This window comes from Anastrepha obliqua, chromosome 1 (assembly GCF_027943255.1).
Source record: "Anastrepha obliqua isolate idAnaObli1 chromosome 1, idAnaObli1_1.0, whole genome shotgun sequence".
Taxonomy (NCBI): Eukaryota; Metazoa; Arthropoda; class Insecta; order Diptera; family Tephritidae; genus Anastrepha; species Anastrepha obliqua.
Genome location: NC_072892.1, coordinates 23,093,020 through 23,115,720, shown reverse-complemented (window position 1 = coordinate 23,115,720; position 22,701 = coordinate 23,093,020). Strand labels below are relative to the sequence as shown.

The window sequence follows — 22,701 nt, the reverse complement described above, 5'->3', positions numbered from 1 at the left end:
ATAAAATATTTATTCCATTAAATAAAAAATATTAATTTTTCTTCCTTAATTTCATACTTACTCGTTTTTCGATTAATTTATCGCAGACATTAAAAACGGTTTTTATCGGATTCTTATCCATGCGTATCGTCTTGTCGTAGTAGGTGACCTTACGTGGCACATATTGCTGGTCAAAATTGAGGTGCTATAAAAATTTGCAAAGTGTTATGAATTTTCAATGTTGTTATCCGTATACGTACATATGTAGATAGAATGAAAATGTAAAAAAAAATTATTTTAGTTCATTTCAAAATGTATTTGTTTTCTTTTGTATAAATATTAACTGGGTTTTCGTTTTAATTCTTTTAATTTGCTCCTGTTATTACTACACATGTATACGTAAACACTTATGCATGTATGTAAATCTGCTCATCACTTACCGCTATTGTTCTCCGAAAGTGTGCTTCACTCTCGGGATCCGTCAGAACACCGCCGATGTTATATGTTGATGGATTGTCGGCATGCTGAATGTGTTTTTGTGCTATAACTCCTAAATGTATGCCACAGAAGAGCAAACAGACTACACTGATCTCACTTAGAGTTTTCATGTTCAACACAAGTTATTGCGTGTGTGTGAATACTTTAGAAGCGCATCATTTCAGTGGAAACCTGTGAAACATACATAAAAGTGTATGATTATATGCACACTAGGTGTCACAATTCTACGCTTCTCCTATTTTTTGATAATATTTGCCAATGAAACTCTAACGGTAAGATAAATCAAATTTATCATCTTCGTGTTTACTATCGTAATAGACATACTGGCGACAAAAAATTATCGTCACAATGCGTTGCCACCGATTCTAACGGTACTTATTTTCGGTGATTAATTTAGAGGTGCCGGATTTTTAAATGAAATAATATAAAACAACGAAAACTCAAATTAATCGGGCAATCTTTATTATTTTTGTGTAGAACCACTCATGAAAATTATTTTTTTAAGTTAATCCCTTTCAAATGTTGACCTTCAACCATCCGTAAGCACCAATTTTGAAAGACTTGCTGGAGGACTTTAGTCGGTATCTCGTGAATAACTTTAGTAATATTGGCTTCAATGCCTCAATTGAAGTTTGTTTATCCACAAAGCATTTAGACTTTACATACCCCCACAAATAAAAGTCCAAAGGAGTGATATCACACGATCTTGGTGGCCAATCCACTGGTCCAAGATGAGATATAAATTGCTCACCGAAACGACGACGCAGTAAATCCATTGTTTCACGGGCTGTATGGCAAGTAGCACCGTCATGTTGGAACAAAATGTTGCGAAGATCACGGACTTCAATTTCTGGCATCAAAAAGTCGTTTATCATTTCGCTATAGCATTCGCTATTCATTGTTACATTGGCGCCAGCCTCGTCTTTTAAGAAATATGGGCCGATGATTACTCCAGCCTATAGGCCGCACCAACGGTTGTTTCCAATGGATGTAATGGCTGTTCTTGAATGGCTTCGGGTTGCTCTTCAGTCCAAATACGGCAATCTCACTTATCGACGTAGCAATTAAACCAAACGTGGGCTTCAGCGCTGAATGGTTATGTTCACCATAAGTTGCCCTGAGCGCGCGATGAACACTTTTCACAGAGCGTTGATTTTCGTAATACAATTTTTCGATTTATAAAAGTAAGTCTTTCCATGATGAAATGTCAATGAATACCGAAAAAATTATGTATCTAGTTTGACAGTAGTCACTTGTGAACTGTCAAAAAACCCTATTGGAAAAAGTACCTCCAATCTGATCACTTCTGACATAATAAGGCGAGTGCCAAAATTGTACGCTCATCAAGTGCGCATTCGCTTTTTGTGTTGTTAAGAGGATCTTCACAAAACTAAAAAAATAATAAAAAAATGATTATTACATTTTATAATTTTTTTATTAATTTATTTTTTAATAAACTATTAGAGTTTTCAATAGAATCCGGTGTAGCGCTTTACAGTAGAAGCAAAAACAAGAAAAATAAATTGACACTGGCGAGAAGAAGTGATAATAAAATCGTGTAAAAGCACCAAAACTATTACAAATAGAAAGAACATCCAGCAAGGCATGAGCATCAGTTCAGACAGTAATTCAAAACTACAGAAAATCAGAATTAGAACTGTGAGATCAGGAGCAGGGCGTCCTTGTAAATGAATAGAAAGGGAAAAGCAAAAAAAATGTCTTCGTCGAATTTGCCGGTTTTTCTGTCCCAGAGTTATAACGAATGGCAATTTATTAGCACTAACAATGTCAGAACCTCTTAATGTCGAGATTAAACGCCGGGAATTGCGTTGGATTGGGCACGCTTTGCGAAAGGAAAATAATGGATCGCTAAAATGGAACTCCAGTCGAACCCCCAAGGTTCACGACGGAGAGTACGACCCAGAAGTATAAGAACGGTACATGCTGAATGTCAACAAATTGATATCTGGCCGAATATTCGAGGAATTGCACAAAATCGTATTAGATGGAATGCGTTAGTCTCCGCTTTATGTTCCCACTAAAAGCCACACTAAATTGTAAAGTTACATTAATTTCTTGCACTGCCAGAAGAGTCTTAAGAAAACCCAGTTATCATGGAAAAGTCTCCAGGAAGAAGGCATTTATTTCCGTAATAAATAGGCAAAAATGCATTGCCTACGCAAATGAGCATACAAAAAACTCCAGAATTTTGGAAAGTTTTTTTTTCGGATGACAAAATAAAAGTACTGTAATGTACACTGTACGAAAAAGGTTAAATTTGCATTTTTAGTAGCAAAGGAACAAATATTATGTGGAAGAAATTCGGTACAGCGCTGAATAAAGAACATTCATTATCAAGAGCAACAGTGAAGTATGGCGAAGATGGTTGGGATGATTTCAATTTATTGATTCAGTGGTTAAGTTTGCTTATTTGAATATTTTAAAACAAAATTTAAAGCAGGGCGCTGAAATTCTGGGATTGCACACTACTTTCATTCGGCTTTTTCGGCTCATACATATAATAAAGTAACGGTTTCTACCCCCCTCCCCCTATGTTCCCACATTCGCCGAACTGAAACCCTATTGAACATTTATGGATGCTTTTGGAAAGTAATATAAAAAATACTAAATTGCAAGCAATGAGGTGTTGAAAGATGTTTTGTGGGAGGAGTGGGAGAAGATTATTGTCGAAGCGACTCAATTGGTAAAATCTATGCTCAATATGCTTCTGACTTTTGTGATCCAGACAGCTGCAGCATACAAACAAGCAAGAAATGAAGCGCGTAAAGGTATTTAAAAAGAAAGATTTCCATCACTCAAAATTTTTTTTTTATTTTATAATTTTTAGTAAAGAAGCTATTCAAAAAAAATTGTTTTGATGATTAATTTTACGCCACCTTGTATATCTGTTTCGTTCTTTAGCGCACTTGTGCCTTTGAGTTTTTTTGTATTTTATAAATCTACAACATTTCATTTTTCAAATTAATTAGTATTATTTTATATTATTTATGCGTTGTTTTTGTTATTGCACGATTATTCAGAAATAAAATTGGATGACTAATTTTGCGTCACCTTGTAGTAGGCTACCATTTTGCTTCCTACATAGTAATTTTCGTAGCTGCTATTTTTATCATATCATTTTAGAATTACCGTAGAATCTTCGAAAACAGTTGATCGGAGTAGTGCAGCTAATAACATTTTAATAACACGCCTATATATACCACTTTATAGAATATTCTACAAATTATGTACTAAATTAAAAATTGCTGCTAAAAAACAAAAAAAATTATACAAATGCGCGTCAACCACTCTGTCCTAATTGCAGCACCTTCACTGTGCCGCAACGCCGATCAATTTATTAGTGAACAGCGCCGTAATCTATTCGCTTGATCCGCTCTCAAAATCTCTCTCATCAACCAATGCACTCTTGCGATCATATGTTTTTGACATTCTCCGTAAAAATGACATTCTGATTAGACAATTTGCTTTCCGTCGCCACTAAACCACTTGTTGAATCTCGCTGTTACGTCTCGATTTGATTTTCACACAGTTATTTGCCTCGAAATTTAAGTGTTTCCGTGATAAAAATATATCCACTAGCTGGACGGTTGCAAAGAGCAACTAAGTGCATCGAATTTTGTGGTAAAAGCGGCCATAAAATTATGAAATTCGTAGCTTTTGTTTCGTGTTCGTGCGGGTGTTTGTGTGAGTGTTAGTGAAAAAGTAAAGAGCGTGTATTGTGCTAGAAAATAGCGTACAAAAGTAAATTGATTTGAGCCAGTAGTCATAAGAAAAAGGGCGATCGGTGGTATAATAATAAAAAAAAAATAACAAAATAGTACTTAAAGGCACGGCCAAAAAACACTTGTACGAGTGTCTACTAAAAGGAAAGTGTTGTGGCTTAAGAAAAAAATTAGTTTTTGCGTTTGCAGCAAACCAACTGGAACACAACCGGGTCTGACGGTTCATTTCAACGAAGGTGTGACGGGAGGCAGACGTAGTATATTCGCGGAATTATATTTCTAAGTATTTCTATAAGTAGATTTATTGTTTTGTTTACGTGCCACACGTTCGTCAATTGCCGCGTATCTTTTGTTTTACTTTTGATCTGCGTATACAAAAACTGACTTTTGCTAAGCGATTGATCAATTCCGTTGCTTGCGGCACCACTACTAGTTTGGTGTAAATATGAAAATGAATGGGCGGCATCCCAGAAAACTGTAAATGCTTATTTGTGCAAAACTGGCGACTAGTTGTCTGCCCGGTGCACTTAAATCATGATGAACTGAAAAAGTTATTTGCTTAGTGTCAAACATCAGCATTCCATAGACATTCCAATCCAACACGGATGTGCCGTATGTGTGTGTGTATTATACCTTTGAGTATGCAGAAATAAATGCACAGGCACGACACATTCCAATAACTTTTTAGTGGTAAGTTTTCTGTGTTTTCTATTTAAATTTATTTTTTAGCAATTGCCTGTTACAATTAAGCAGTAACGAAATTACTTAAGCGATTAGGGGTAGTCAGAATTTTCAAAAAATTGGATTTTGGTTTTTGCATTTTCTTAAAGTATAATAGCTCAAAAATGCTGTATGAAAATTTGAAGAGAATCCGACGCATACTTTTCGAGTTATTCAACAATTAATAAAGGGCACACGGGCGCTCCGGACCGTTCGCAAAAGCTTAAATGCGTTTTTCTCAAAACTATGTTTTTTGAACTGGCAATCACTGTAACTTAAAAATCGGTTGGCATACATAAAATTTATACTGCTTTTGAAAAACAAAAAAAAACTCGTGCCTGATCCAAGGATTTTTTTTTTCAAAATTTAGATTGTCGGTTTTTTCTCGAAAATCTGAAAAATATTTCCTGAGGCCGCCATATTATTATAGGTGCGCAACTAAGTTCTCGCTGTTTTTTTGATGAAAATACAACTTTATTCTGGAAAAATGGTTACAAGTGAATCATTGAAGGTGTTGCCCATCGCTGGCTACTACTTTTTCCCATCTTTATGGTAGGTCTCGTATACCGTCGCTGTAAAACTGTTCATCTTTTGAGGCTATCCACCGATCAAGCCATTTTTTGATGTCTTCATATCAATGGAACTGCTGGTCAGCTAGACCATGTGCCATCGATCGGAACAGGTGATAATCGGACGGCGCAATATTTGGAGAATATGGCGGGTGGGGTAGGATTTCCCATTTAGTGTTTCCACATTAAAATCACCATCTTTGAAGCGATTGATTTTAGATAAATCTCCAAGGACTTGCGATGATCACCGCAAGGGAATTTTGGAGAGACGGGCTCCACATTAACAACGATAACTTTTACAATTATTAATTTTTTTATTTGAAATTTTGCTAAAGTCAAGTCGAAGCATGATGTATTAATGCCTTGTTATTATTTTTGTAAATAAAGCAATTGACTAGCAAAAAAAATGATTAAAAATCATGATTAAAAATCATCATTTTTTCGGGCCTCTGACTACCCCTAACCCCTTAAGATTTGAGCAGCATTCGCTCCAAAGAGAAAGAAATATGCAAAACTTGAAAAAGCTTGCAAGTTTCATGGACCGCTAATTGCATTGTCTGTTTGAATGTAAAAATGTGAAATAGAAAAAGGGAAAGATGTTATAGAAACTTTATCAAAATAATATTTGCTTGCCTATTTAAATATGTTGACGTATTTTGTTCAACCTAAAATAATTTTCAAAAGAAATAATTACTAACTTTTTATTTGCTTACATAAAATATGGCACCAGTCCTGAAACTTGAATTAATAAATAAAAAGAGGTATTTTTCCATTACTACCACGAACGGCTTGCATATAATCGCTAAGTGCGTGGAATGAACTCAAAAATTATTACACACAAATGTGGTCACTATATTGGTATTTTTATTTATAGAACTTTTTACGAATCACCATTAAGAATTAATAGCATTATTTATCGTTCAAAATGCTTATTTTTTTAATAAACTTAAAAAAATGTCTCTCCTTAAAATTGCCGAATACTGCTAATGTTTGCGATCCTACAGGTATGCTTAGGGAACGTGGGAGCGATGGAGGCATGATGTAGATCCAAATTGGTCAACTCTTGTAAGGAGGAGATCAAATCTCTTGGGTATCCAGGTAACATTTCTCTGATCTGGGTTCCAGAACATAGCGGGACATAGTTGAGAAATGAAATTGCTGATGAGCCTGCTGATGAGGAAGAGGTATATTGAATTAATCTCAGAGACCTCCTACTTGGTCATCGTCATCTCCCTGACTGTTGTTAAAGAGGAATTGCACAACTTATTTCGCAGAAAAAAAATATGAGGTTCCATTTCTTCGTTTGCTATTTGGAAAACCCCGTGGCCCTAGTACAATAAACGTAAGACTCAGAAAGTCTTAGGGACTCCACGCTGTTCAATTTCCAAACTCATAGCTGTGACCGGTGGCCGGTAACACTTGCCGATCGGCAAATATGCGAAAAAGCTAGGTTTACCATTTAACCCCAATTGCAAAAGCTGTGGGGACCTTACGTAGAAGGGGACTGTTGAGCACTTTCTCTGTAAACGTCCGTGTTTGGCAGCTAGACGATTAAGGTCACTGGGTGCTCCTTTCTTCCCATCAATCTTCTCCATTATATCAATAGATCTGGCTGGCTGTAGATATCTTTCTATTGGAGGTCGCATAATAGTGTCAATGCGGCGCTTTAGTGCTACTTAGGGAGTGCCAGAGTGGTGCTTCAACCATTTCACCTACCAACCTAGCTATATATCCTATGATCAGAAGTACCGAGAATGTTCAAAATATGTCCCGTCTGAAGCAACACACATGTGCCAACGTATAACCCAGTCTTCCATGCATCCCTCGTAGGCCGACAAAGGGATGGCCTTCAGCTCCTTCGTCGCATTCTCTTTGATCTACTCTATTGACTGCAATCCCCTTCCACGAAGTGGTAACTTCAACTTGGGAAACAAAAAGAAGTCTCACGGGGCCATATCAGGTAAATACGGTGCTTGCACGATGGTATTTACTTGGTGGTTTGGTCAAATAATCCAGCACAAAATCCAAGAATTGTTTGCCACATTTTCGGCCGTTTGCGACGTACAGCATCTCTCAAATACTTCAAAACGGATAAATAGCATTCTTTATGGACTGTCTAACCCGATGGAAGGTACTCATAGTGCACTATGCCTTGGCAATCGAAGAAAACATTCAACATCACCTTCCCGGTACTTTTTGATCATAGGGTAAATTATGCTGTATTTGGTGTATTTCTTTGCAGCCGTCTCGGACTATATTTCTCTACCTTTGAAAGCTTTCACATCCTGCTTGTGTTCAGTTCTGCGGAAATCAGAGATTTTCTAAAAAATTTTAAAAGTGGACACTGGTTTTAGGAGAGATAAAGGCAAATTCCCCATGAAGCATCACAATAGGCTATGAGCCCGAGTATGTACCACGGGACAATCGCTTCAACTTAACCTAACCTGCTGATGTGTCTTCTGCTTACGCTTTTTATATTGTAGTTGTATCTTAAAAATTTCTTTATAAATAATAATTAAAATAAAGAGATGCAACAGTTTTAAATTTTATAAAGCACTTGTGCCTATTTTCTCAGAAAAATGGCTAATAAATATAAAAAAATGTTACTAGAAATTACTCGACAACTATAAGTTTTCGGCAGCTAAAGCTGGGTATATCTGAAGTAAGTAGAACTCCAGCTTTCCAACGCACAGTGGGAAAAATGGTCAATCTAGCGGCGTTTTAGCGAAATTTTTAAATTCAGAATTCTCCAAATTTTGTTTGTTTTATTGAAAATTTATTTCCTAAGGGGGTCTTTTCTGGTTTCGTTTTTGTTTTGTTCCAAATATTCGCATATCTGTGAATCGTATTTAACTCATGTTTTAACAAGTGCAATTATTACTATTTACCTATTTTTAAGTGCAATTTTGTTGAACTGAAAAACTTAAATATAAAATTTTTTAATAAGATTTGCGACTTAATTATTATAATTTGGTATGTGTTAAGTAAAAAAAAGTTATTGTGGTCTGTTAATATATAATTTAGATCTTTACACTGGAAAAAGAAATTGTCCTATATCAAAATGTTTTTATATATGTAATCCAATGTTCCGTAGAAAATAAGTGTGGTGGATTCGATGGGATTCGATTCAATGTTTGCATAATTTGTTAAAATATGTTGTGGTCTACGTCTTGTCAAAAAATTGGCTGCAAGTATTTTCAAATTACTGATTTTTTTTCCTTTTTTAGATACTATGGCAGAGTCTAAACGCACCCTTTTTTACAAAATTTCTAATGGTTGAAAATCATATATTTTCTAACGTCATTGATCGCTCAAAGTATAGTGAAGAGCAAACTCGCAAAATTCAAAAACAATTAAGAAATTTCATAAGCAAACTTCTAGAAAAGTGGAAAGAATGTCATAGGGTTATGTCAGTGTTCGAAGAAATGGTTGGATGAAAATATAAATTTTTCTAAACCAACTGTTGATCACCGTATACAAAAACCTATTTCAGAGTGTACAATGAAAACTCAAAAAAAAAAAAAAAAATTGCAACTATTGTTAACGAAACACCTAACCAAGGGTTAATGGTAGCGGCAAGCGTAAGTCTTTACAAAGCTGGAAAAAGAAATGCTTCACAGGTTGTTTCAAAATTATTTGCAGAAAGTTCGACTGCTTCGAAAATGCTTAAGTCTGTTAACTCTGAACAAAAAACCCCAATTCCGTATACACCTGAGGAAGCTTTATCTCTTTATATAGATGGCGGATACTCAAAAAGGTCGTACAAAATAATGCTATATGGTGCCAAAGAACAAAACTGCAATATTTATCCAAGCTACGATATTTTACTTAAGGCTAAAACACAGTGTTACCCCAGTGACATAGGTACACGTAACTGAACTTCCAGCGGAAGTTGCCATGCAAAGTCTGGTAGACCATACTGTTGCACGTATAGTACAAGGATTTTCAAAATCTTTTGAAGGTGTTTTGACTGTAGGCAATATTAATGACAGCATAAAAGCAATATTTAAATGGGGCTGTGACGGCAGCAGTGGTCACTCCACTTACCGTCAACGTTTTAGTGCTTCTGATTGTGAAATAACTGATGAGTATTTATTTGCTGTATGTATTGTGCCTTTACAAATTAAAAAAGGAGACGCTGTTCTATGGCAAAATAACAGGCCTTGTTCAACTCGGTTCTGCAGACCCATTAAAATAATTTTTGAAAAAGAGTCAGCGGAGTTAGTTAAGGTTGATATAGATAATATTAAAAGGCAAATTATAAGCATTGTTCCGACAAAGTTGAGGTTTTTTCGAAGTAGTACATGAATTCCATTTAAAAATGATTGATGGGAAAGTTTTTAACACTTTAACGGGCTCATCATCGCTGGCCTGTGGAATTTGTGGAGCAACACCAAAATTGATGAATAATCTAAATAATGTTCAATTGAGACAACCACAGGAACACTTGTATGAGTACGGATTGTCAACACTTCATGCTTGGATATGGTGCTTTGAGTGTATAATTCATATCGCCTATAGAATACCCATACAAAATTGGCAAATTCGTGAAGAAAACAAAGAAATCGCTCAGCAAACCAAAAGAAAGATTCAACTTGAGCTAAAAGAAAAAATGGGTATATTGGTGGACATTCCCACGAAAGGATCAGGCAATACAAACACTGGGAATACTTCAAGAATATTTTTCCAGCATCCAATTTTAGCCTCTACAGTAACTGGCGTAAAAGTAGAACTTATAAAAAGGCTTGGTATAATTTTGCGTACTATGGCATGTGGGTATGCAGTTAACATAGAGGCTTTTCGCATATATGCTTCGAATACAGCAGAATTATTTGTTTCCGAATATCTTGGTTTTATATGCCTCCACCTGTACATAAAATATTAATACACGGAGCAGATATTATTAAAAAAGTTTCGCTACCAATAGAAATGATGTCAGAAGAGGCACTTGAGGCAAGAAATAAAGATTTTCGCAGTTATAGACTGAACCATACGCGAAAAAACTCAAGATTGAATACAATGGAAGACTTAATACACACTATTTTAGTTTCTTCAGATCCTATTATTACATATAAGTCTAAAAGCACCTCCAAGTACTCCAAAAATCACATTGATATAGATGATGAGGTCAAACACCTTTTTTTACATATAAATGATCTACCTGACGGCAGTAATTCTGAGAGCTCCGACTCTGAATAGTTTTTTTTTTCTAATAAAACATAAAAACATAGAAATAAATAATTAACACATATTTTTAGAATAAAGTAATGTATTTTTTCATTGTATTTAAGAAGCTATTTAGAAAGCGCCGCCCACTGTGCAACGGTACCACTTTTGCACCCAAAATTGGAGATCTCCATTCTAAAGTTTATTTTATAATATTTGCTTCCTATTTAAATATGCAAATATTTTTATGTTCAACCTAAAAAAATGACAGAAAGCAATTTACTTTATGTGTACTTTAAGTTTATTTTATAATATAATATTTGCTTCCTATTTAAATATGCAAATATTTTTATGTTCAACCTAAAAAAATGACAGAAAGCAATTTACTTTATGTGTAAATTACAATCGGCTGTAAGCAGTCGACAGTTTTTGTTGCTGTCATATTATTTCAAGTAGCCGAATGGTTGAACTGGTTGATGCGTGACTACCATTCGGTAGTGCTACGGGTATGAAACACGAAATGATAGAACAAAATTGCTTCCAATGGCGATCTGACAATGGCAAACTTCGAAGTGCCTTACTACCATGAAAAAGCTCCTCATGAAAAAACCATCTACCGTTCGGAGGAGGCGTACAACTTTCCAATGAGAATTTGAGAATTCCTTCTTAATTTTTTTGCATTCTTCTGTAAACGCGTAATGCAATTTCAAATAATTTCTGAAAACTCTATACTATTTCTACACCTAAAATGTTTTTTGGAAATTTCCAAGCTAAAAAAATTGTCAATTTGATTTGATAGCATTTATTTAGCTTTCCAACAATGCTAGCACTGTGCAAGGCGAATCTATTCAAGGTGATAACAGTAGTAAAAATAAAAAATTTAAATTTATTTTCTTTTTTCTTTTGGCTTTCAAATTGTCAAAGCAAGCTGATTATTTCTAAGGCGGAGGAATTTGCTTTGACAAAAATAATTTGTTTTCAGAGCATTGTTGTTGTTTGTTTTGAAAAATACAAATAAAATCATGACTCTGCTTTAACTTCAACTCTAATGCAATTTTGTTTTATAAATGCAAGTGAATGCGAAGGTAAAATATCAGAAGATATGCCGCAGCTAACCGAGCAAAATAATTGAAAATTCGAGAGGTATAGAGATACATTACCATATTTTTTTTTTATTTACTTAGCTACCAGTACTTTTTTACATACCTACCAGTAATTTGTATAGCTGGCTTGAAAACTATACAGAAAAGTGCTTACAAGCGTTTCTTACGTTATAATTTAACACGTAATGGGCCATCGAAAACATTCGCGACAAGGAAAAATAATTCATTCCAAAACACACTTGGCCATAAACCATATTTGTCTTCTTCTTATTGAAAATTACTTCTCACAAACGTATGCCGCCATAGTTGTACACAATTTTTAAATAAAATTTTACAATCCACAAACCAAGACAATAAAAAACATCAAATCAGCAGTTCCACTGACACATCCAAACCATTCTTCCTGGCAATGTATGAGTAACTTGTGAAACTAAAAACCAGGGCTAACAAAAAAGTTAAAATAATCCAAACAAGCATGGCTCAAACTATAATAAAAAATCGATATGCTCGTGCTTACGCTCGACAATTTTCTAGTAATGAGCATCGGCAGGTGTGCGAGTATTCGTTGCTCATACGCCCGGGCTGTTCGAAAATGTGCAAAATGAACAAAATGGAGACCTCTACTTTAGGATTGCGGAATATATAAAAGTTGAATAAGCTGGAAAACTGCGTGCCCAGGATTTATCCCAAATTTTGAATTTTAATTTTAAAAGTACTTCAACTTATATACATTTTCACATCACAAAATTCTAACAATAATTAACTTACCATAAATCTAAATTACATTAAAATAGTAATAGTAATAATAGAAAATATAGTGAAAGCAAAAAGGGGAATCAGTACAGGAGGAAAGAGGAAAGTGTAATGCATTTATATCCTGTAATAAATACAAGGCGAAGTCCAAAATAAACAAGAGTGGCGTCATAAAAATGTTTTTGATGGCTCCATCTTTTTAATGGGTTAGTGCGTTGGAAGTTACATTTCTAGCTGATTTCCAGTGAAAGCGTGGTGACAAACATCTATCGCATTTCATCTGATCATTTGGGCTTACGAAAGGTCTCTGCACCACACAAGTTAACTGAGAACCAAACATTGCTCAGAATTCAACATTCGAAAGACCTTATTAACGAGGCGAGAAAAGGCGAGAACTACCTTTACAACATTACAACTGGTGATGAAACGTGGTGTTTCCAACAAGAACCTTAAACTAAGAGTCAAAGTGCCGAATGAAAGGCCCCAGACGAGCCGCCACCCAAAAAATCGCGTTTGGAGAAGTCAAAAATCAAGTCGATGCTCATTTGTTTTTACGAGTCCAAGGAGTTCGTGCCAACTGGCGAAACCGTCAATGCGATTTTCTATCTTGACGTTTTGAAGCGTTTGTTGCATCGCATTCATCGAATTTGCCCTGAATACCGCGAAGGAGGAAAGTGGCGCTTATTTCATGACTGATTTTTTGACTAGAAATCGCATTTTAACCATCAATCACTTACTGTATTCACCTGATATGACTCCCTGTAAATTCTACCTATTCGGAAAATTACATTTGGCCATGAAAGGAAAACGTTTTGCGCCCGTGGATGCCATGCAAAAGGCTTGTACCGACACCCTGAAGGACATTCCAGTCAATGACCTGAAACACTCTTTCGAAAAGCTTTTAGCTCGCGCAAAACAGTGTATCGAGGCCAGAGTGGACTATTTTGAATAAATAAACTCGAAGTTATCAGAACAATTTTAGCTCAATTTTTTTATTTTGGAAATCACCTTATATTATTATACATTTATATCAGACTGTTTTAAAATATTTGCATATTTGAGTCTTGTAGTTGAATCTGTCCAGTCTAACCTTTATTGACTCAGATGATGTTTAGTTCCAGACTCTGATGACTTTAATGAAAGAAAGCCTGGAGGAGGTTAAGTAATTGTATTTTGGCACAACTGGACTATGGTGTCTCCATGACCTTCCTGGTATCAACCTTTCACAAAAATAAATTAACCTTTCACATAAATCAAAAAATAATTAAGAGTTTGTACATGAAAATACAATTCTTAGCAGACAAATTATTTTCAAGGCTACAACCAAGACAGAAATATGATCATATCTACCGATCCCATATACGTGGAGTAAAGCATTGTTAAATGCTATAGTAACTTTATTCAAAGATACTGAACCCATTTTACTGTATACTACCTCAGGGTAGGTGATAAGTGGTATAATTAGCTGGATCGCTAATTGACGCCTGGTTTAAGCTTCCGTAAATGGAACTGAGATTCGCAGTTTGGTGTTTTTATACGATCATTCCATGTAAGTTTAGAGTTTAGAATGAATCCTAAATTTTTTACTTCATCCAGAGAACTAGAGCCAATCCAGAGGTTGGGAATATTGTCAACAAATACTACACAATTTTTTCGCCACGTTGTTCACTTTTCCTTGTTCGAGAGCAAAGATCCTCCATGGTGCTGGGCTGTTGTTTTTGCGCCGTCTCATGTGATGTCGACATCTGGTAGCTCGCGGACCATCGACCTTATCCAAGTATTCTTTGGCCGACCGAGATCTCTGCCCCTAGAGTGCTCCAGTCTGGGGAAATTCTCGTAATGCAATCTAAGCGTGTGCCTTATCAATCGTCACTTTCTGTGTTTGCGTTGGTCTCTACAGCGCGTCGTTGCTGATGGTGTTCGGCCAGAATATTTTAAGATGATGTGGAGGAATTTGTTGCTGTTCCGTAGAACAATACGGACTCGTCCTTACTGTATGCATCCCCCCTTGCTTTGTTTAGCCCGTAGTTAACATCTTCATCTGCTTCCCCCTTTGCTGTGATAGTGCAGCCGAGCCAGCAGAAGCTTTCGACAAAATCCACCGCGCACCCGTCAACACGTAATATTTCTTGCTTTATTGTGATTGGCTCTCATAGCCTTCGTGTTGAAGATATTTGATCTGCAATCCAAGAGTGCGCGCCAGCGTGACAAGCTTATCTGCCTTTGCTAGCATGTCAGTGAGTTTGTGAGAGAGGAGACAGATGTCATCAGCGAAATCCAGGCCCTCAAGGGAAACTCCATGCGATGCAAGGGCGATGGCGATGAGAAGAGGCGACAACGGACAACCTTGCCATACGACTGTGTTGCTGGTCAATGAATCGCTGATGCTGCCATTGTGAAGCACAGCCAGACGAGAGACGAATTATCCAGCCATATTGAGTCTCGTTTGATTATGTAAGACATATAAGTAAGGCAATATATTTAGACGCATTTAAACATAAAGAATTTTCACTAGCCCAAACAGAGATAGCAGACAGATCACAGTTAATTTTGAAACATAAATCCACTGGGGACAAGTCCAGTTGTATGTCATCTCTCAACTATTGTTTTAATTCAGTTTCTCTTGCAAATTTTGTAGTTTTGGAACTTCTTTGCGGCCGGAATTTATACTTTGAAAAAATTAAAAAAAAAAACAAGCGCATACTTGTACCTAATAAAATGCTTGTGATTTCTTATCAATAGACAAGCAAACTTAATCATTCAAATTAATCATTTCGCATTTTTCTGATTTCGCTTGACGCCGTCGACGGAGGCAAAGCAAGTAAAATCGATTTTAATTAAATGACGAATAACATTGACTAACATCGACTGATTTTTCTTTATTAAAATACACGCGAAGTTTTGAAGCTAAAATTTTTCTTAATATATTCGCGTGCATTATTAAATATTTATCTACACATCTACATGCATATATACATATATATGGAATGTATCATATACACATATGTATGTACATATATTTATGCATGTAAACGCAAGTATACTGCTTTAAATGGCTTTGCATGGCTGCTTGCGTGCTTGCAACGTGCATCAGATAGCGCGGGCACTCACACATATACATCATCAGATGCATCGAAAATGTAATCTTTCCAGCTTTACGGTCGCATGCATGTTTTATTGTTGAAATTCATACATATGCAATACAAATACACACACACACACACACACAAACATGCATGAAGCCTTACATATGTATGCGCACCTATCCGTTAAAAAAATGCTAGCAGCTGTATCACATCGCGTACATTGCCAGCAGCGCGGTCCATTCGCATTGTTAACTAATAAATTCAAATATCGGCAACAAGCCGTTAGCTCACATTTTACACACATTTTTGTTTTTGTTTTTTTAGTGGGCGAACCAATCCTACTTTGCCCGCTGTTGCTGGCGCTAAAATCATTTGGCGGTTTGCTTTCTTATCGCTGCTCACGAAATTTTACATTATTGTTGTTGTGCATTTAAGTATTCTTAGCGTGCGCTGTTGCAATTTATTCTAATTAAAGCAAATATTCATGTCGTCAGCTTTGCTAGTGATGGAGCAGATGCAGCGAGCGCCACACACCCGCAGATTTGCATGATTTATTTTGTTTTTGTTGCCGCACTACTGGTTGTTGGAACAATTTTTTGTTGTGCTTTGTGAAACTATTTTGCGCATATCTTTGTGCAATTTGTGTGAATCAATTTGTATTTTGTTAATGATCGGTAAGGTTCTGTATGTGTCTATATTTAGCTGAATCAATTTCGCAATTAAAATTGGATATCGAGATGAATATTTCATATTTTTATATGGCTTGAGGTGCTCCATACGGTTAAAGATGACTTTTATTTCATCTGCTATGCACTCCAAATGTATATCAGCACTCATTTTCACAAAGAAGATGTTTTTCCTCCACAGTGATGGAGGTTCAATAAGTACACTCTTCGATAAGATTAGGCTTAAGTGACTGTTACAAAAGGGTCATACTCAGGGTCACACATCTCTAAAATTTACAAGAGATATTGATATGGGAAATGTGACTTGAGAGAATATGTTGAGCATGAAATCATTCTCCAAACAACAACTATCAAATTTCATGGTAGAGATGCATATCTAACAGTGTCCTGTGAATATTAACAGCTGCGTATTTTTCTGACCAAATCTGTCAGTTCGGCTTCGTCCGGATACCGTCTAGCGCTGCTTAGTTGGCATGGTGCCAATCTGTCCAACAGAAACTGCAGGCTGTTATTTTCCAGTTATTGTGACCTGATGCCCCTATCAGCTTGATAAAACGATTTGCTATCGGTTTGAATATTGACCCCTTTAAACAAAATTAAAGCAGCAGGCGGCTGGTCAATTCGTATTTCAGAAATGTACAAGCTTATATTTAAGATTGATGAAGAGCTTCTAATTATATCGTAACACTTTGAATGATGCCGTCAATAATTTCCCTAGGAAAATCCAGTACAGCAATGCTATGGTAAATAAATATCGAGTCTGCATTAAATTTTCTTTTCATCAACGGTTTCCATTATCTCAACTACTGCAGCACGCACGGTATCCATAGATATTAAAGTCGCTGCTTGAACCAAACATTTTTTGAGAGGTCTTCGACAGGCCTCAAATTCTGACCACAAACTATAGTCCAATGGATTCAGGTCTGGACTTCCAGTTGGTCAAACTTCTACGGCTATGAACGCAGGAATATTATTTTTAAACCACAGCTGGGTGGTTTTCGCCTTATGGACTGGAGCGGCATCTTGCTGAAGATCCAGCGCTCTCCATTGAAGAGAGTACTGCTCAACTGCTTTACCACGTCTTCGAAGACAGCCTCCTGGTACACTTTTGCCCCGGTCTTAACCCCTTCTTCACAGAAATGAAGAGATGTAACGCCTTTACAAGACACTCCCCACCAAACCCGTACGGTGACTGGACGGTGGCCACTCTGAACCCTTGCACAACATTTTTGGCGTCTTTAGAAGTTTTAGCATAGATTTTGTTATGAACTGGCTCAAAGCATTTCAAAAGCCGATATCCATCAAAAAAAGGTGATGCTGTCTGTTTGGTGGAATTTTAAAGGAGCTTTTACCGGATAATACAACATTTAATTCGGAAGTCTACTGTCATCAGCTGGATAAACTGAATGATGCACTTCAACAGAAAAGGCCAGAATTAATCAACAGAAAAGGTGTAGAGTTCCACCAAGATAATGTGAGACCTCATACAAGTTTGGTCACTCGCCAAAAGCTTTTACAGCTTGGATGAGATGTACTGTTACACCCACCATATTCTTAATCCCCTTCGGATTATTATTTGTTCCGATTACTGCAAAATTTTTTGGACGGTAAAACCTTTACCTCAAATGAACACGTCAAAAATCACCTGGATCAGTTTTTTGCCAACAAAGACCAAAAATTGTATGAGGTGTTGGATCAGAATGGCCAATATATAATATAATTAAATTTTTATTCATTATACGAAGATCGTCTTTCATTTTCACCACAAAAACGAAATTATTATACTTTCCGAACAAACCAATAGTTTCGTTTGATACCTATATTAATCAGAGATGATAAATTGCCAAGACGGGTCTTCAGATATGGTGAAACACGAAATTGAGCGAATGACGGCACTTCGGAGATTCGGCAGCCGAGTTCTGCACAATCATTTCACACACTCGTTCAATCAGGCGTTGTCCAGATGGCAACAAAATGACGTGAGTGAGGACTGCGTTGACCAACAACCAACACATACCACCAACACAATTCCAGTTTCTTCGTAAACATACTGCTGTCATGTTCCAATTGCGTCAGCCAATCAGCTGATTCTTTCAAATTTGATGAAAGCCGGTTAACGGTGTGATATTGGCCACACCTTCTGAATTTTTTTCGAAATGCATGTTAATATCCTGATTTAATTATTTATTGAAAATTTATTGGTTTCAAACTTTAAAACTCTTTACAAAAAAAAAAAAAAAAAAACAAATAAAGTGATGAGAAAATTAAAAACTGAGTATACAGGATTACTATATAAAACCTATAGTTTCATAAAAAAAAAGTTTTTTCCCTAACAAAAAATGTTGGTTTTTGTTGCACGGTGTAACAAATCACATTTTTCAGAGATTTATTATCTACAGTATAGTCCAAACGATTGTCGTACCTGAGTGGGCTTATGCATGACTACCACTCGTTGAGTCGGGATTCGAGACTTACTGTGGAAATCGACGTTACTTAGGAGTCATTGACACGGCTCCGAGACTATTTCTGTCTTAAAATTAATTTCTCACATGAAACCATCTATAATTCGTACTTTGCCGCTTGAAACGTCCGTTCAAAAATAAAACCTACTTAATTGTTTGGGGGTAAACCTTTTTTTATGGGTTTGTGCGTGACTACCATTCGGAATTCAGAGAGAACGCAGGTTCGAATCTCGGTGAGACACCAAAATTAAGAAAAACATTTTTCTAATAGCGGTCGTCCTTCGGCAGGCAATGGCGAACCTCCGAGTGTATTTCTGCCATGAAAAAGCTCCTCATAAAAAATAGTCGCCGTTCGGAATCGGCTTAAAACTGTAGGACCCTCCATTTGTGGAACACCATCAAGATGCACACCACAAATAGGAGGAGGAGCTCGGCCAAACACCCAAAAAGGCTGTACGCGCCAATTATACATACATACATACTTCATCGAACAGTGTTCTAGTTTATTGATTGTTGTTTGAAAAATAGGATTTGCCCAAGTCTGAAAAATAGTCTTTCGTTTTTGCAAACACCTACTCGTTTGTATAAAATATTTGCCCGCCAGCGATTTCTTCCGAGGGGGCCAAGTATGGAGAATAGGAGGAATGTGGGACGAGTTGGAACCCAATTTCCAATAATTTTGCGACCACAACTGCTGAGCCGTGAGCTGGTGCGTTTTCGTGATAGAAAAGGGAAATCACACAACTTCCTTGGTTCAAACGAATGCCAAACACAAAGAAATACACCGATTTGGCTGAAATTTGATGTGCGTTCTTCCAAGAGACTTAGGGTTTTTTAGTAAGAAATGTTATTTTGATATTCAAAGAAAAATGTTGTTTTTTAATATAAATGATCGGATGTTTATTTCATTACAAAGAGGAAGGTATGCCGTTAATAGTGGAAAATAAGATCAGGCAAATTACCACCACGACCACGCTTACAGGACAATATCCTTTTCATGAAATTCTCCATAACCGAATTGCAAAGTGGCTGCCCTATGTCCTCGATAGCCTCACGAATTCCATCTTTGAGGTCTTGAATCGACCCCGGGCTGATAGCGTAGACCTTCTTTTTCTCATGGCCCCAAAGAAAAAAGTCACAATTCCGGCCATAACAGATCGTTAATCATCTCTTGATAGCGCAATCCATTCACCTGTAACACCTGTTATTGGAAAACCCTTTACTACTAACTAAACATAACCTCTATGTATATTCGCCGGTAGTGCCAGCTTTTAGACTTTTGCACAGACTTTTCAAACTACTCTCGTATTAAGTGTTTATACGAAAAAACCTTAATAACCCAAATTTGTTTTTTAATAACTTTTTTACCTATTAAAAATGATTTTGAGTGATGGAAATTTTCACTTTGACCTTTATGCGCTTGGCTGTTGCTACACTGCAGCTACCCAATTGCAAGTGTCATATGTGATTTGCAAAAAATATAAATTTTCCGACAGGGTGATTAACTTTGCGCCACCTTATATTACTACTTATACAGTTTTCAATAACTCCAAACATATTTTTGATCTGTGCTGGTCCTATAGCTGCGCAGTCTATCGTACAACGTTCTCCTACGTTCGTACTTATGTGTGAAAGTATGAGGTACTTATGAGTTATTATGTGCTTACTATTTTTGACTAAGCGTCAAAAACTCTTCCCAGCATCCGAATAGTTGTATTGTGTAGTGCGTGTGTATTGTTATACGTACATACATGTGTATGTGTGCTGTGTGGGTAGCTGGTAATTGAAAATCGCTTTTGCTCTGTATAGCAAACTTTTTTGGGCGTGTTTCTTTATGTTAGATCATTTTTTCACTTCAATTCAATTTTTATGCAGGCAGGACACTGAGATTCGCATATTATTCTATCTATATTTTCAGCTGATTGCGGATTTTTGAGAGCTTATTAAAAAATTACATCCTAAGTAGACATTTTTCATACATTTCCATTGCTCTTATACATACAAACACTTTTACTGTGGTTTATCCCATTTTAGAGTCAACGATTGACATAATTTTTCACTAGCACGTAGGTGTGTGTGTATATACACGCATATGTGGGTATGTATGTATTATTGCTAAATCCTTTTGTAACAAATATCGCACCAGTGCTTCGTACTACATTTCATGAAAATTTATTAATATTTTTTCTTAAAAATTGTTACACACAGCAATTTGCTCACACAGATTTTTCTCTTTTTTCATTATTGCTTCATCGCATATATGTACATACACGCCCACCAACCAACAGAGACAAAATTAGACAGGGTATAGATAGAGAATTTAAGAAGCACCTCTCTAACTATCGAACACTCATACACCCGTTCACGCGTACGCCACCAACTTCGCTATGCCACTGAAATAAAGTCCAGCATTCAAGCAATCAAGCGACTCGTTTTAATCCTTAACATCCTGAAAAAGCTCAAAAGTGTTATCTAACGAGAGCTTTTGGCTTTCGTAAAGCTCTTGTTTTCTGCTAAATTAAATTTTTAATTTCTCCATTTGGCTTCTTCTCTGTATTCGTCACATTTTTGGCATTTTAGTTTACACTTTCGCTTTCATCTGCATTTCTTGTTTTGCTTCATCAGCTGTTCATCACGGCCTTATCACTTATCACTCGCCCATTGATCAGCTGTTCAGTCGTGTTCGAGTGGTTGGTTTACCGACATGTGGTGCTCTGGCTGCTGATAAGTGTTCGTATCGACGAATAAGACACAGCGGCTGTTTATGTTTATTTCGCTTTTTGTTTATATTTTACCGGTAGCAGCGGAGCTTTTTGGTCACATTAACATTGAGATATGTACATATGAGAATATATGTATGCAAGTATGTATGTACTATGTGATAGATATGTGTACTTACATATGTAAGTATGTATGTGTACAAATTAGTGATGCCCATACTTGCAAGTTCGTTTTGTTTTTGTAAAACTTGTAGATGTTGATTTTCCAAAATTACTACTCGTCTATGTTCACTCATAAAAAAAATTGTATATATACTATACATATATTCATACGCATATACCTACGCCGTTCTGCGAGGAATATAAAATATAAAAAATCTACCCTACTCCCCCATATGTATATACATATGTAAGTATAACAACCAACCAAGAAGTGAGTGCGAGGCTCCAAGCAGGAAACGGAGTCTTCTTTTCGCTATACCCTATGCTCAGAAAATACCGGAAATATTTAATTTAAGCGAACCGTGCACGTGGGAACCGATCCATATTTTTTTCTTATGTTGGTAGGACTGTAAGACACACCTCTGTCACTATTTATCCGTTTTGAAGCGTTTGAGGGATGCTGTATGTCGGAAACGGCCGGAAATGTGGGCAAACCATTCTTGGATTTTGCATGATAATAACGCGCCATCGCACCGAGCCCAAATTGTGCTGGATTATTTGACCAAACACCAAGTAAATGCCATCGTGCAAGCACCGTATTCACCTGATATGGCCCCGTGCGACTTCTTTTTGTTTCCCAAGTTGAAGTTACCACTTCGTAGAAGGAGATTTCAGTCGATAGAGGAGATCACAGAGAATGCGACGAAGGAGCTGTAGGCCATCCCTTCGTCGGCCTACCAGGGGTGCATGGAGGACTGAGTTAAACGTTGGCATATGTGTGTTGCTTCAGACGGGTCATATTTTGAAGGAGATAAAATAAATTTGCCTGAAATTTAACTCTGTTTTGGTTATTTAAACATTCCGGGTACTTTCAAATTATAGGGTACAAAACTCTAGATTTTTCGCTTCTCTGTAGGCAAACCAAACTGAAACTCTATAATAATAAACAATAATCAGAGCTTGCGTTAACTTCTGCTTCTGAAACCTGGGAGATGCGCTCATTTGAGCAAAAAAATCGACGCCGCATTCTTGGACCGGTGTGGGTAGTTCACGC

At 36.6% G+C, this 22,701-nt stretch overlaps 2 protein-coding genes across 4 annotated transcripts in view; one reads left to right on the top strand and one right to left on the bottom strand.

Annotated features, from left to right (window-relative positions):
• LOC129252965 (glutamate [NMDA] receptor subunit 1) overlaps positions 1 to 21,151 on the bottom strand; it is a 47,751-nt gene extending 26,600 nt beyond the window's left edge. The window contains exons 1-3 of one of the 2 annotated variants that reach the window (XM_054891167.1): positions 21,097 to 21,151; positions 420 to 648; positions 62 to 184 (exon numbers count right to left, since the gene is read on the bottom strand). In XM_054891167.1, the coding sequence (XP_054747142.1) occupies positions 62 to 184; positions 420 to 587 (291 nt within the window). In that variant the 5' untranslated portion in view covers positions 588 to 648; positions 21,097 to 21,151. Of the gene's footprint in view, positions 1 to 61; positions 185 to 419; positions 649 to 20,767 lie in introns of both variants that reach the window. The other variant, XM_054891168.1, reaches the window with a different exon arrangement.
• LOC129252964 (inositol 1,4,5-trisphosphate receptor) overlaps positions 3,980 to 22,701 on the top strand; it is a 63,591-nt gene continuing 44,869 nt past the window's right edge. For both annotated transcript variants that reach the window (XM_054891166.1, XM_054891165.1), the window contains exon 1: positions 3,980 to 4,910. The gene's annotated coding sequence lies outside the window, so the exon portion shown is untranslated. The remainder of the gene's footprint in view (positions 4,911 to 22,701) is intronic.